At 41.4% G+C, this 16,207-nt stretch overlaps 2 protein-coding genes across 4 annotated transcripts in view; both read left to right on the forward strand.

Annotated features, from left to right (window-relative positions):
* The window catches only part of LOC121344692 (CD2 associated protein), a 77,379-nt gene extending 73,232 nt beyond the window's left edge, over nt 1-4,147 (forward strand). For all 3 annotated transcript variants that reach the window (XM_041420886.1, XM_041420878.1, XM_041420895.1), the window contains 2 exons: nt 595-658; nt 1,820-4,147. In XM_041420886.1, the coding sequence (XP_041276820.1) occupies nt 595-658; nt 1,820-1,861 (106 nt within the window). In that variant the 3' untranslated portion in view covers nt 1,862-4,147. The remainder of the gene's footprint in view (nt 1-594; nt 659-1,819) is intronic.
* Nucleotides 4,148-9,758: 5,611 nt separating this feature from the next.
* On the forward strand, nt 9,759-14,120 carry LOC121344841 (adhesion G protein-coupled receptor F4-like). Its single transcript, XM_041421115.1, has 5 exons — nt 9,759-9,836; nt 10,214-10,250; nt 10,377-10,537; nt 11,529-11,807; nt 12,499-14,120. Exons 1-5 carry the CDS (start codon nt 9,759-9,761, stop codon nt 13,906-13,908), a joined length of 1,965 nt encoding a protein of 654 aa, XP_041277049.1. The 3' UTR covers nt 13,909-14,120.
* Nucleotides 14,121-16,207: the final 2,087 nt, after the last annotated feature.

Consider the following 16,207-nt stretch of genomic DNA (forward strand, 5'->3'; position numbering starts at 1 on the left):
TTGAAATTGATCCTACTAAATGTCCTAAATACGTACAAATTTATGTCAGAGTATTTTTGGAATTTGTACACATTTTTTCCATCCTACTTTGCACTCCTGCATCCATTACATCTTTTTGAAAGTATTTCTTAAACAGTTTGTGCTTTCATTGTAAGGAAAAGTAGTTAATTTTTTGTGGTAATGACATAAATACATGGTGCGGGCCTTGTGTAACACTGTGCATAAGTACTTGCAGTATTGACATGACTTGTATTCTAAGTAATATATTCTCTGTGTAGAAGTAGCCATGTTATTTTAGGTTATTTTAGCTTGAATTCAACTTTAAATACTAAATAACAGCACAAATGTGTAAGTAGATTCCTTAAAACTGGGATTAAAAATTAGGGATAGGTGAATAGCAGTAGGTCAGAAGTGTTGAGTGATGGTGGAAACTTGTGGTCCAGCGGATGTGAGGAACAGTTCACTGATGGGCATGTGCCTTGTTTTGTGAATCCCTCTTGTAAAATTTAAACAAGGCCTGTGCATCCTGTCCTCAGTAATGTGAAGTTTCTTTTCCTCCCTTACAACTTCTGTTTCTATCTTAACTATTTTTAGGAGAGAACTGGAAAAGCTAAAGAAGGATTTGGAAGAAGAGAAACTGTTGCGAAGCAATCTGGAGGTGATGTTACTGCTTTGGGAGGGCATGGGGAGTTCAGGGGTGTGTGGGCTTTGTTCTGGGATTTGATGTCACAGGAAAGTCTTAACAAACCTGTTCAGTCTCTTTTTGTGTTGCTGTTTTATTTTGTGATTAAATGAATGCCTCATGAGGCATTTTGATGTATATAGAAGATCCAAGTTCAGCTTGCTTTTTCTGGAATATTATTTGTAACAATCAGTGTGGTGGTTGGGGTGGCAGTTCAGTTTAGTGCTGTTGGATTTTGCTCTTTTCTAGAAATATGTCCAATTGGACAAGTTCCAGGAGAGACAGTTAATACTTTGCATTTATAAGATTGAAAGTCCTATTTAATTTAAGTAATCAAAAGAAAGACAAAAGTAAACTTCTCTAAATTTTTGGTGAATTGTTTCAATATTAAGTGTGGATGATTTTCCAAAACAACAGAATGCATCTGAAAAATTCCCTTATGTATGAATGCCACGCCTCAATTTACTGATGAAGAACACTACCTGCAGTGCAATATGATGCCATTAGGTAGTTAATAGGATGAGCTCATTGTAGGAAATTATTTCAGTCTGGTACAAAAGGGCATTTTAATAGTACATCTTGTGAAATAGTACATCTTGCTCACTACAAAGCTACTTGAAACACGTGAGAGAAACTTCTGGTGCGTCTCTCTTTAATGTGACTCTAAAGCAATCAATGCAGATGCCTTAAATATGCAGTGGAGATGAAGAGGATGCAACTCCAGGTGTCCTCTAAGTCCGTGTCAGGAAATACAAATTAATCCAGACAGTGTTTTGCATGAAAGGCTGGTTTAGGAAGCTGCTCTCAGGTGATGGGGCAGCATTACGTGGGGACCTGTCAGGTGATTGCATAACCCAGCTTTGACTTCTTTTTTCAGAGAGAGTTTACCCAGATAAACTGATTTATCAATCAGATTTTTTTTATTTTGAAAAGATTATACCAGAACTGTAGTCAAATTTTTAATTATTTTAAATTCCTGTTCTTTTAGCAAATCAACTTTAAAGTACTGTACTGTCAGATGCTTCTATGGTGTAATACGTGTCTTTGCAATGTAAAGGTTATAACTTTGGTGAAAGCTCAGAAAATTTTATAGCTACCTTAGTAATGACTTTCTTTTCAAAATGTTTGTTTTTTCAGCTTGAAATAGAAAAATTGAAGAAAGCAGTGATGTCTACATGAGACGGTTATGGACTCAATGTTTTTAACTCGCCAGGAATTCAAAGCTGAACGCAAGGAGAACTGACTCTTATTTCATTTTAATGGATGCTCTGGAGTTCTACAGTCTTAAAGAAAAAATATAGTAAAAAAAGGAATATAGTCTTATATTCAGAAAAATAAGAAAACAAAAAAGAGTAATGGTGTAATTTTTTTGCCAATATAAAAGAGGCCTTATTTCTTACTGTGCTGGAATTGCAGACCTTATTTTTTTGGTTTGCTTGAAAATACTACTGAATCTGTATAGAAAGGAGAGGGAATTCTTAATAGATTTTTATTGAATACCTGTAGCTTAATTTTTAAAGAGATCTATACTATAAATAGGGTGATCTGTCTTTGCAACTAATCTGTAAAGTAGTCTGTTGGAAGGGATGGAATGGCTGTATTGTAATTGTAGTCACTACTTTTCCCCTACAAGCAAAAGGGAATATATAATATTTGTATAATTTTGGCAGTCTTACCCAGGGTTATGCTGTTGTGCCTGTCTGCAGTGAGAATACTCAAGTTATGAACAGCATAGTATTAATAATGAGATAGGAATTTGTTAGTGCAATGAAGCAGGTGAAACTCCTATGCATTGTAAAAAGATTGAATGATTTAATTCCAGTAGTTCAGCAGAATGGTTTGTCACTTGCACTATTGGATTAAAAAGGGATTTAAGACTTAATTGTGAAATCATGACAAAATTAACTGTTAAACGACAAAATGCAAGGAATACAGAAACAAAGGGAGGGTCGAGTCTCAACTCAACCTGTTGTGCCTAAAATATTACATTGTAGAGCATGAAAGAGTAAACCTCAAGTCACAGCATCTGTACTTCTGTGTTTCTGAAGTCATCAGTCTTTCTAGTGGTTCAAGTATGCATCTTGATTTCTTTTTACAATAGTCAGGTTTTGTTTATAATATATCTCCAAATAAATCCCTTTGGAACTTTGATACTCTCAAAAGCTCTCAATATTTATATATTTATGCCATAAACTTTCTCAGTATATTGCATACCTCTAAACTTAGTAACATCTTTGTGTTTTAATAAGCGATTGGAACAATTGCTTTGACATCATTGTACTGGTGTCCAAGGTGGTGTCTTTATGGAAAAGAAGTTGAGATCTTGTGGATTACCATTATCTTTAACCCCTGGGCTCAAAACTTGCACCAGAATAACACACAAATAATATGCAAAGTGATGGGAGACAATGGTGTTTATTGCTGTGTTTGTCTGATTAAAGAATTAAAAAACATACAGCTTTAGAAAGTCAGTCAAATTCATTAGTTCTGTTAATCAGCTCAACTCCTTTAGGTCTGCTATAACTTAAAAGACAAAAGCATGCCTCATAGTTTGTCAACTTCACCAATAAAAGAAAGTAATTAAGCTTCTCTTCATGGGAAGTCATAATATAGTAATTATTCAGTATGTCATTTGTTCAAGTGACATGGAAGTGTTACTGCTTGAGAGTAATTCCACACCATGGGATTCTTCCACAGTTTGTGTCATAAAATACAAATGTCAAAAAGTTCATTGGGAAATGTTTCTCCATTACTGTTTCAAATAGTTCATGAAATCTCATTGAAATCTGATCAATACACTTCGCAGATATGGAGTAATATTTGGTAGTCAAATTGGTAGCAAGCTGGTTCACTCTTAATGCTTTTAACCTTGAATTGCCCAAGTGCATCACAAATGAATTGAGGAATCATGTGCTTCTCATCAGACACTCAACTCTTGCCTGGAACTTATGCCTGTAAAGCAGGTGATAAAAACAAGAATTGAACCTAATGGGGGACCCAGTTTTGTTATACAAGCTCTTCACTGTGATTGGAGCACGAAACAAATCTTGGAATGGGTTGCTCTGCAGAAATTGTGCCTGTGTGTGAGCTTGCAGAGGATGAAGAGAACAAGACAATCAGTTAAAGCCACAAATGAGAGGTGTTTGTTATTTAATGGCCTTTGTTCGCTATAGCAATAAATGACCCAAGTGCAATGACTTGATTTAATAAACCCTCCTTTAAAAGTCGCTGCTATGAGTATTTGTAGCCATAAGGAAGTTGCCCTGATGTGTGTCTGTCTTGTCTTCAGCTAGTGTTACGTACTGGAGTGGAGGGGGAGAGGGCAGTGGTTTTGAGACATTCCACAGTACAAGTTCCTGAGAGCAGTGTGCTTCACTGACTTGTCTACCGGTGCTGTAAAATGATGCATGCTATCCAAACTCAGCAAATAAAATGAGTCTGAAAACCTCTTCAGGCATCTGCTCAGTTCTGTTCAGGATTGTTTTGTATGCCCTTAAATTCTTTCCGAGGAGGAGTGTGGGGGGTGGAAGCAAAGTATTTATAATAGTCTCCTTTAAAGTTTTCAGATTTCCATTATCTCACTGGGATGCTCTGGCTCCTGATTATCAGGGTGGCTTAGGATCCAAACAGTGGGAAAACTCAGTTTTCCTTTGCAAACGTAACTGGGAATTTTTAACTTCTCAGGATCTGTTCATTCCCCTGCTTTTTTTTTTCCTCTTGGCCCATATTGAACTGACCTTACTGTGCATCTTCAGAGACTTAATTTAATATCCCTATTGCCACTCAGTAACATAGATAAATTCATGTTTGAATCCCTTCTTAAGCATATAGTGAAGAATTGAAAACTGAGGGTATGGCAAGTTTAATAGGAATATGGAAGAGGAAATAGGCACATAAAGAATGGAACAGCAGAAGGCCGTTTTTAAACTGCCAGGTTTTCATCAATCTTAAGATTCTCTAAAAATCTTTTGGTAGTACACAAGGTATAGTTAAAAAAAAGCAAAGTTACAAGTGTACTTACTTGATTTTTTCCCACAAAGATGCTTTTTTTCATTAATATACATGGAAGTGAATTTCTGATGGAAACCTGTGATTATTGCAAGATTTGAATTGTACAGCAAAGGATCTGTTGAACTTTTAAATAAATACCTTGTATTCATTAAGATAGCACAAGTCTGTTGTTACCTTTTTCCAAAGGAAATGGTAAACCCAGGTTCACACAGCTGCCTTTTGGCTGCTCTAAAAGTTACCTGAGATGCTTCTGATCTCTGAGAAAGCAGGTGATGAGCACAGCTGGTTACAGATCTTGGGTAATTGGATTTTGCAAGAGCTGAGAAGACAAACCCCTCCCTGTATGTGCCTGAGGAATGCAAACAACCCCAACCAGCTTGTAAAGCATCAGACTGATGGTGCTGGGGTCAGGGTTTGCAGTACCTCTTTGTTGGGACTCATGGTTTTAATCTCTCCAAGCCCCCTGGGAGCCCAGATTGACTCAGCTTCCATCTGGGAGAAGCGTGTGGGTGTCTGAGGGCTGCAGGACACTGGATTTTGTGTCCTTCAGAGAACTCTTGATGTTGAGGAGGTGTTGAGAATCAAGGACCATTCAGTTTTGCCATTACAGTAAAGGTTCAGGGAGTGTGTAGAAGCACAGCTCCAGGTGACATGGGCAAGAAGCCCTTTGGAACGTGTCCATACCTTGACATGATACGGTTTTTAGCTTTTCTTACTTTATTTTTTCAATTGATCTCTATCTAGTATTGTATCAAGTACAAGTGATTTCACCTTCCCAGGTTGTGTTGGGTGTGCTTGATTATGCCTGACTAAATTCCTACTTGATTCTGATGTCAGGCTGGTTGTATCAAAGCAGAACAGTAAATAATACTGGTCTTTAGGTAAAAACTGGAGACATGCCTGTGATTGAGAACTGGCTGGAGTTGTGACAGCAGACAAAATGACAGGAAGCCCCATAAGCTCCTGACAAACACACTGCAGGAATGTAGAAAAAAAAATTATTGACCAGAGCTCTTCCAAGTCACTCCTGTGCGAGGAGTGTTAGGAATTGCTCTTCTGTAGTGATAAACCACTTGCTGTACATTTCTGGCTCTTGGAGGTGAGGTGATATTTAGAGATCCAGCAGTGACCATGGCACAAGGTTCAGCAGATGACTGTCACTCTTTATGACAGGGTAGCCCTGAAGAAAGGGTTATTTCCCCATTGAGCTTTTCAGCTGCACCAGTTGCTGGCAGTAGTGTGCTCTTGCATTTATGAAGGATAGTGCATTAACTTGACCAGATTTTGATCATTAATGTTTTGAAGTCTTCAAGAGATAGTTGTTCAGAGAAGTTGTGGATGCCCCATCCCTGGAAGTGTTCAAGAACAGGTTGGAAGAGGCTTAAAGCAACCTGGGACAGTGGAAGGAGTCCCTGCCCATGGCAGGGGGTTGGACCTGAATGGTCTTAAAGGTTTCTTCCAGCCCAAACCATTCCATGATTCCATGAAATACAGGAGAGTAGAAGCTGCAGCCTGCACCCGGAGGAAGGGCACCAAGCCCACAGGTGTGACTCATCCCTGTGGACTCCTGGCAGAGGTGGCAATCTGGCAGATTTGTGGGTGTGTTTGTAACGTGTTTTGTCAATTTGCAGTGCAATACCTTCATCTGCAGGTTCCTCAGCCTTAATCCAGTCAGGCAAGAAAAGAAGCAGCTGCTGCCCAACATTATTTCTTCATGGGAAAACTCCAAGTGCGTTGGGGCACCCAGGCAGGGCTGGGTGAGAGTGAGACTGGGGCAGGATGGCAGCAGACGAGTGGTTAGAGAGTCACATCTGAGACCTTGGGGATCCCTGGCTGGGTTAACTCTGCTCACGGTATTCCCCAGACTTCTGAAAACGGTGAGTACTGCCACAGAACATCATTATTGCAGAGCTGCTGGAGAATTACCAGTGGTCTGTGAAATTGGTTCATTCATAATCTAAAATGCATTTAATTGCTAAGGCTGTTTTTACTTTACACTTCTTTCCTTAATTTTATGTTCTCTTTACATCTGTGAATATAATTAGATATTTTAATTAACCTTTGGTTTTTTTTTTCCTTGTAGTTTTTTAATTGGTCTCTAATCAGTGTTGTCAATTTCAAGAAAATGTGGAGTTTTCTTATGGCTACATATAAAGATTACTCTCCTCTTAGAACTTGCTTCACCTAAAGCTACACTTTCCAAATATGATTCCTTTAAAAATACAAATAATACCATTCTGAAGAATTAATAGCTTTACTTTTTATCCTTAGATGACCATGTGAACACTAAAGCCTCCTGCTGCAGCCTTTACTTACTTGGTAGCAATGGCAGGTTATCATGTTATGGTGGTTTATTGAGTTTTAGGCAAGCCATGTGGCCATTCAAGCCCTAAAACCAATAGATTAGGTCCTGTAATAATGGGTTTAATACTTCTAATAAATGTTGAAGTTACAAGTTTGTAGTATTTGGAAAAATATATTTCTCTAACAAATTATTGCAATGTCAGTATAAATCTTAACTTTGTAAAAAGTGTGCTTGTAACTTTTTTGTGGAGGACACCTTTCCCTGTAAATGTAGCTGTAGTTTGTTTTCTGGAGCAGTGGACAGGGGAGAGAGGTGACTCCAGGTGATGAGGGACCCTTTGGCCAGAGACTTTGTGTCCAGCACTGGGGGGGGGTTATCATTATTTGGACAGATCCCTCTGTTTCCTGTGCCCACATGGGGCCAGACTGCTGTGCAGTGCATTCTGCCAGTAGTTAAAATCAAGAATATGCTTGGAGTAGAGGAGAGGAAGATAGTTCTGTAGAGTTTTACAAGATACTTCAATTTTACACCAACAGGAGTCAGAGCAAGGGATTTTTAACGTAAGGCTGTGAGCATTAACAAACATAGGAATTACTTTTTGAATTCATGGGGTTTCTTTGTTTTTTGTTTTTTTTGTTTTTTTTTGTTTGTAACCACTGTCCATCCACGCTGTCCTTGTTCTTTCCCTTCTGTTAAGGGCTTTGGAATGAACTGGAGATGGAGGATCATCAGCTGGTGACAATGAGCTGGGTGTGGAAGTGTCCCCTTACTAGAAACTCCTTTTCACATGAGAGGGTATTGACACCTCAGCTGCTCGTGTACCTGTGTCCTGGTACATGGAGGGAACAGAAACCTCTGGAATAGAAGAGTTATCATGCTCACAGCTTCTACAAAGGCAGGGATTATCGGCAGTAGATAATTTATGATAAGAGATAAATCATCCTTTCCCTGTTTGTGCTTTCATGTGGCCCAGTGCCACTATACCCATGTTTTATTCCTAAAGGAACAGTGACTTGCTGCTGCCTTGCTTCTTTTGCCCCAAGTTTCTCCAGCTGCACAGTGGTTGCCTTGGTAGGCGCTTGCAGTGCTGGCACTGGGTGGTTTCCAAGATGAGTCAAGCAATGCAGCCAAGCGAGCTCAGTGTTCCACTGCTGGCAGGGGCCGGTGTCTCAGTGAGCCCAAGGTACTTGGAGATGTCCCAGATTTCTGCCTCACTCAGAGGTAACAGCCCTAGGTGGGGTTCCACCTGTGATTAAATACAAAATGAATGTGAATTAATTAGTGGTGAGACACGATGAGCTCAAGGATTCCGAGCTGTGAAATGGAATTAGGGCTAGGAGCTGACAATAAACATTTAATGACTGCAGAAATCAGAAAGGAATTCGGTGCAGCCTTTCACCCCAAACCTGTAGGTGTTTCCCAGCCACCTCCCCTTCTTTGGCAATATTGAGCTGAATATTCTGCTTTGTTTCTCCTGATCCATTTTATTTCCTTAGAAGAGCTAGTGGCTGCTAGCTTTTAAGCCAGAAAATGCTTTTCATATTAACAGCTGAATTCAGAGGCTGGCATGAGATTCTCCTTAAGAGCTACCTTAGAAATTCAGTGCATTAGTTGAATTCCTTCATGGTAATTTTATGATTAAGTAATAAACCCTACAGATCTGAAAACAGAGCATGGTGGACAAACATCACAGATGAAAGGGGCAGCCAGCTATGTGCCTGGGCCTTTGATGCTGTCAGATGGGAGAGCCTGGAGCCTCTGGATGGGAAAACACATCTCTGCCCTCCCAGTGCAGGACCCCTTCTGCTTCTGATCAGCATCATCTGTGCTGATCACTGTGTGTCAGGGGAAAAATTGAGGGGCTCCTCTCAAGGCATGGTAATTTGATGAGGTTTTTCATGTTGCCTTCTCTTGAGATCAAGCTGTCATCCTGTTTTGTCACTGTGCATTTGCTTCTTGCTTTAGTGCTTTACCTCACTAACTTTTATGCATTTTATTTTTGATTTTTAAAACTAAATTAATCTACTTATACTTGTGATGATAGAAGATCAGTGTCTCAATTCTTCTGAACCCACAGCAGCTGTTGCTTTTGCCTTGGATGTCAACATGTCTAACATCTAATAATGAGATTTGATGTATCAAATTGTTTTCCTTCATTCCCTTTGCTGGATTATTTTTCTCCAACAAATATGCCTGTAACAAATTGCATCCCAGGATGTTTAGCTTTTATTAAGGACAGTGGGAAACTTCATGGAGGGAACAGAGGTTTGAATACTTCTGCAAAGGAAATAACTCTTCACTCTGGCCCTTGTTTACCATATTTTGATTTCTGGGCCCTGAGTGCCCACGTTTCCAGCTCATGTGGCAGGAACTGCCCAAGGAGAGCAGAGCATTGGACCCATGGAGATGAGACTGTCCTACATCACTTCAAAAGGGACCCACAGGCTGAAATGCTAAGTAATAAGCTCTCCATCTTGCAGTTTACAGCATTGGACAGATTCAGATTTTTTTTTCCTTTTTTTTTTATTTATTTATTTTTTTTTTTTTTTTTAAGAAAGGGTCCACAAGTCATTCTCAATAAAGGAACTGAATTATGAATGCCTGAAAATCACCTTGCAAGTGCAGTAAGGACAAAGGTTTAACTCTGGCATAGGTTTAACTGCTTTTTTACTTATAAGACTGTGTTCAAAAAGTGGAAACAGAGATGTCTAAATTTCTTTAATGTCTTTATTCCAGGAGGAAATCAGCACATGAGTGGTGATGGATGTGAGGGTGACCTACTGCCTGCTCTTTTGGGCTGCACACTTCTTCCTTGCTGTGCCACACACCACTCCCAGGGTAAGTTTCACTAGACCAGGCTGCTCAAAACCCCATCAAGGGACCTGGAACACTTCCAGGGATGGGTCAGCCACAGCCTGTCAGGACAGCCTGTTCCAGTGTCTCACCACCCTCATCATAAACAACTTCCTCATCTGAGATCTGTGCATGAGCTCAGTGTCACTTCAGTAGCAGGGTCCAGCTGAAGGCTTCATATATGGAGGCATATAAAGTAGAGAGATCTCAGGTGGTCTGTATGAGCAAAGAGCCACAAGCTCTGCATCCTGGACCTCAAAAGGACTATTTTCCTCTTGAAATCTTTTCTGGTTTGTGCCAAGGAGTCATCTTTTACTTATTTATGTAAACATTCACTCTACGTTCCACTTCTTATTTTTCAGGTTCTCAGTAACAAATCAAAGGCTGGTGACGAGCAAGGTACAGTGCCTGGTTAATGCTTTGTGAGATGTTATCAGTTATCAATGCTTCACACCCCTGATGCATCACAGACCATGGTATGCTGTCTTTCACCTTGTAACAGTGTCTGCTTGGTTTGTTTTCCAGATGCCTGTATAAATCTCATTCCCTGCCAAGATAATGGAGCAATTTGCATTCAGCCTTGCTCTCCCTCCTTCCATGGGGAGACAAGCTTTGTCTGTGAGGACAGAAAGTGGCAGATGCTGTCAGATGCTTGTGCAAGCCTGGATGTTCAGTCCCTTTTTCAGGTGAGGATGCTGTTGTGCACCTTGCCCTGTGCTTGTAACTTCTTGGGAAGACAGACCCTCCTTCCATGGGATTTTCAGTCTTGAGCAAAGGGAGATGGGATCCTGAAACACAGAATACTTTGATACCAGGCTCTGACTTCATGGAATCAAAGAACTGTTTAGGTTAGAAAAGGCGTCTAAGATCATTGAGTGAAACCATTAACCCAGCAGCACCATTTCACTGCTGAACCACATCCTCAAGTGCCACCTCCACACATTTCTGAGCATGTCCAGGAATTGTGGTTCCACCACTTTCCTGGGCAGTCTATTCCAATGCCTGACCACCATTTCAGAAATTTTTCCTTATAACTAAACCTCCCTTGATGTGACTGGAGACCATGGCCTCTTGTCCTATCACTTATTACCTGTGAGAAGAGCCTGACCCCCACCTCATAATTACCATGTTTCAGGTAGTTGTAAAGAGTGATACAGACCGCCCTTGAGCCTTCTTTTTTCCAGGCTGAACATTTCCAGATCCCTCAGCCACTACTCATCAGACATTGCTCTAGTTCTTTCACAATCTTAAATCAGGTGATAAGAAATAAATTTGGGGGATTCTTGTGTGGAAACATAATTCAGAAATGAAGGTACCTTGTTTACTTGGCTGGTGTTCCTCATGTGGATCTAAACCAAGATAAGAACACAGTAGGAGGAAACTGAGGAAAGGACAACACCAAAGTGTAATAATCAGATGATTTATGACAAATTCTCCTCTGCTGCAAGGTCCTTAATCAAATTACTTCAGGAATAAGACACTGCATTTAGTTCTTGCCCCTTCTTGCCCCCATGTGTGTAGTATAACTATGATATTCTTCTCAGGTGAGCTTTGATCCTGGGTTTCAGTCCATCTGGCACCTTCTCTGCACACCCAGCACTGCATCTCTTGCCTTGTAGCTGTGGCTTCATTTTCATGCTTTTCATTAATTTTGTCAAATCTATTTCCTCCCTCCAGAGAATATCCCAAAATGAACTCCCATGCTCTGAAGGACATGGTGGTGGTGCTGGAGGACACCTTCCTTTTGTAGGAGGAGGAAAGCTAGGGTCTGGGAAACCTGGAGATGGAGCAAAACATTTTGGTGCTGGGAATCATAGCTGCCAAGCTGATTTTTCATGCATCATCCCAGATATCCTGTCTTCACCAGCCATCCCAGGAAATATTGCTGATATAGTGGAATTGCTAAAGAAGATTTCCCTGCTGCTATCAGAGAATGTCACTAGAAGAAAAATGCAGGTATTTACTTTTATTGGCTTTGGGAGGTGCTTCTGAGCTTTATGGAACATCCACAAGTATTTTGTCCTTATGGCCACTGTCCCATAAAGTGGTGGCTGCAGGTGACATGGAGATCACCTGGAAAGAGTTTCCAGAGTGGGATATTTTGTTGTCAGAGAAACTTTTTGACTTATTCATGTATGATGAAAATAGATTGTGGAGTTATATTTCTTGAAAACCAAAGGTTTCCAGGAACTGCTGTTGTAGGCATGGGCTAACAGTACAAGGAAGAATCACTTTCTAAAGTATGACACTGTAGGGAAGGCAGCCTTGTACAAAAACAGCTCAGATCTTTCTCTGATGAACTCAGAAATCAGAGAGCGGGGGAAGAAATACAGAGAGGGTGGTAAAAATCAGACCTGCACTGTGGGTCAGCATCTGGAATAGAACTAGGGTGTCCTTTTTGCTTTATATTTACTTCTGTAATCACCTTTTGATGGAGGATATGAAGAGGATAGGACAATTCTAGTAGGGGGATGTTTGGGTTTGACCGGGATGGGTCGTGGGAATATATTCATTGTCAAAAGGATTATTCCTTTTATAGAAGTCACTCATGAATTAAATAAGCCTTTTTGGAGGCACTGCCAGGAGAATAATATTTGGTTTCTTCTAACATAAAACAAATAAATTCTATTTTGCTTGTTTGTTTCAGAGCTACAGCAGGATAGCAAACCATATTCTGAACAGCTCCATCATTTCCAACTGGGCTTTTGTAAAGGACAGAAATGCTGGTTCAATTTTATTGGACTCAGTGAATTTATTTGCTGGGAAACTTCTCCTAAGAAATGGGTCAGAAAGTATCCAGGAGCCCTTCATTGCTACCAAAGGCTACAACATACACAGAAACACTTCAGAAAAGAGCTTTGACTTTTCTATGGAGTTCAACAGCACAGGCAATATTACTGGGCACATGGTGATTCCAGAGGAAGAGCTGCTGAGGTTGCCCAGGGCTTCCAAAGCCATCAGCGTTGCATTTCCAACGCTTGGAGCCATCCTGGAGACCAACCAGCTGGACCCCGCTTTTGTGAACGGGATGGTGCTGTCGGTGTCACTGCCAGAGGAGCTCCAGAGCATTTTGCTGACCTTTGAGAAGCTGAACAAGCTGGAGCAGGCGGGGGCTCAGTGCGTGGGGTGGCACTCAGCTGAGCGGCGCTGGGACGCCCGGGCGTGCGAGCTGCGCGCCCACAACGTCTCCGCCGTGGTTTGCGTCTGCGCGCACCGGCGCCGCACCTACAGATCCTTCTCCATCCTCATGGCCCCCGCCGCGCCGCGCAGTGCGCTGCTGGGCTCCATCACGCGGGTGGGCCTGGGCCTGTCCATCCTCAGCCTGGTCCTCTGCCTCCTCGTCGAGGCTGTGGTCTGGCAGCACGTCACAAAAACTGAAATAACCTACATGCGCCACTTCTGCTTGGTCAACATCGCTGCCTCGCTTCTCGTCGCTGATGTCCTGTTCATCCTGGCTGCCATTGTGCACAACACAGCCCTAAACTACCAGCTGTGTGTGGCAGCCACTTTTTTCCTTCACTTTTTCTACCTTGCCTTGTTTTTTTGGATGTTTACCCTGGGCCTCTTAATTCTCTATGGATTATTATTAATTTTTTTTAAGATAACAAGATCTGTATTCTTAGCTGCAGCATTCTCTACTGGATACGGATGTCCCTTGGTCATATCTATCCTCACTGTTGCTATTACTGAACCAAAAAATGGGTATTTAAGGAGTGGAGCTTGCTGGCTCAATTGGTATGAGACAAAAGCCCTTTTGGCTTTTGTTGTCCCTGCCCTGAGCATCATTGTGATGAATCTCATTGTGGTGGTCGTGGTTGTGGTGAAGACTGGGAGATCTTCCATCGGAGAAGGCTGCAAGTCACAAGATTTGAGCAGCATGATCCGAGCCAGCAAAAACGTTGCCCTTCTGACACCTCTGCTGGGCCTCACCTGGGGGTTTGGGTTAGCCACAATCATCGACAGCCGCTCCCTGGCCTTCCACGTCGTGTTTGCACTGCTGAACGCCTTCCAGGTAAGCTCTGGGAACCTGGGAGTCGTGTGTGTGCTCAGACCTTGAGCCTGGCATGAAGGTACCGGATCAAAGAGGGGCTGGCAGCAGGTGTGTGTGAAAAGTAGGATCTCAGCTCTCCCTTCCACTCGGTGCTTTCCCATGGCACACGCACAGGCATCCCGGGTTGATGTTTTAGGTGCAGACGGGTCATGGGACAAACTGGTCTGGTTTGAAGTGGGATGAAGAATTAACCCCATGATTAATTTCTGTTAGATGTAAAGTGCACCAGTAAACGTCCATAACTGCAAAGATGTCTGATCCTTATCAGTTAACAATTACACAGAAAATTCTCCCTTCCAGTGAAGGTGACACTGGCCCAGGTTTCCCAGAGAAGCTGTGGATGTCCCATCCCTGGGAATGTTCAAGACCAGGCTGGATGGGTCTCTGAGCAACCTGGTGTAGTGGAAGTGTCCCTGCCCATGGCAGGGGGTTGGAACTGGAAGTCCTTTAAGGTCAGTTCCAACCCAAACCATTCCATTCCATAGCTGATTCCATGGTTTTGATTAGCTCATCAGCACAAACACCCAGTGTTACCTGACACACTGCTGCACACCCAGTCTGCCTTAGCTCTTCTTGGATCAGGCTGCACTGGGTGGGCTGAGAAGGTCCTGGTTTGTTACCCATCCATCCAGTTCTTAGTCAGGATTAACACAGTTTGTATCCATTCCTGATGTTCCCAGAGAGCCCACATGACCTGGGTGGATAAACCCATTTTGTTCATTGCTGTTACCTGAATCACAGGTGATGAGATCTCTCCTTGACGAAAAGACATCTAGAAACACTTAAGAAATATCATGTGGTTATGCTGGTTTTGTTAACTGTTTTTGCAATTTCTTAGGGATTCTTCATCCTGTTGTTTGGGACACTTCTGGACAGAAAGGTACTTATTCTGGATTATATGAACATTTTCTACACCTTGAGAAATTGATCCCTTTAATATTATTTATTTAAATCTGCAGACAAGAGAAGCCTTAAGGATGAACTGCTTTTCATCAAGGCGGACGTGGGGTCTGGAAAAGGTAAAGTTTATTTATTTTCCCATTAATGGCTAATTTACCAATTTACAAACCTGATTTGTATGTTGGAAGAATGGAACCATCCATGACATCTTACACCATGTAACATGTTTGAAATGTAAATTCTTGCTGAAGGACTTGCAGGTATCTCAAAAGTCTGCTCAGGATATTAAGCTTCTGAATATCAGAAGTGGCAATTGATAGATTTATGTGACTGCTGCATAACCTACTGCTGTGGTTACAAAGTTAAAAGTGGTATTTTTAAACAATCTCTTCACCTGCAGATGTCAAAGCCCTTTTGCTAGACAGTCCCGGTAACTTTTTTCCTCATACTAGATTTACTTTAAGGTCACTGAATAAGGAAGGAACAGAATTAGGAATCAGAAATCCCAATACAATTACCTGTTTGCTGCCTTCACAAAAATATGGATCTATATGCCAGCAGGGCTGCTTTAGGATGTCAGAGGATTGTTCTGCTTTCATCTGAGGGATGGAAACCACTCAGAGCCCAGCCAGTGTCTTTGGTGCTAATTCATGTGCACTCATGAGAGCTTGAGGTTCTTTCAAATATCAGAACAATTAAAGCAATTCAACCTCAAGGAAACAAACTGTATTTTAGCAGCTTCCTACAAAAACTTTGGCAGAACTGAAGTGTTGACATCACTGAGCTGGTGTTTCCTACCTCTACAGGAAAACTTTTGTTTGTTGTCCTTAGATTTCTTTTGGTACCAAGGCTTAGTGGTTTCACACAGTATTTATAAAAGGGAGTGCCCTTTAGGTGTCTCAAGAATTACCTGCAGCGTTTTTGCTGTCTGCCAAAAGAAACTGTGTCAGTCCAGTTTGGACATGGGAAAAATAATTTCTTTGCTTATTTTCCAGTCTATTACTCAGTTATGATCCTTGTATTGAAAGCTGCAAAGGTCTTCCAGTGACTCTGTGTTCAAATGTGGTTTATGAGGAGAAAATAGAGGGGTTAAGGCAACTATTCCACCTCTCTGAAATGCGTCATTTGGGGCAGGAGAGACTGCAATAATTTGACATTACAATTCTTTTATAGATCCAGGAAGATCCAATAAAGATGTCTCACATCTTCTCAGGCGTTAGGTCAGGATTGAAAGTATGAAAGTTAAAATTCTTTCAAGACACCATCAGTATAATAGTCTGAAAAAACCAGGTGGAAATGTCACCAATCCCATGACTCAGCAACATTTGATAAAAATATTGAGTGATCTCACTGGGCAAAACTTGATGTGGAAACTATGGCTGTGTGTGCCTGGGAATTCGGGTCG

The sequence above is a fragment of the Onychostruthus taczanowskii genome, unplaced genomic scaffold (genome assembly GCF_017590055.1).
Source record: "Onychostruthus taczanowskii isolate IOZ18803 unplaced genomic scaffold, ASM1759005v1 scaffold11, whole genome shotgun sequence".
Taxonomy (NCBI): Eukaryota; Metazoa; Chordata; class Aves; order Passeriformes; family Passeridae; genus Onychostruthus; species Onychostruthus taczanowskii.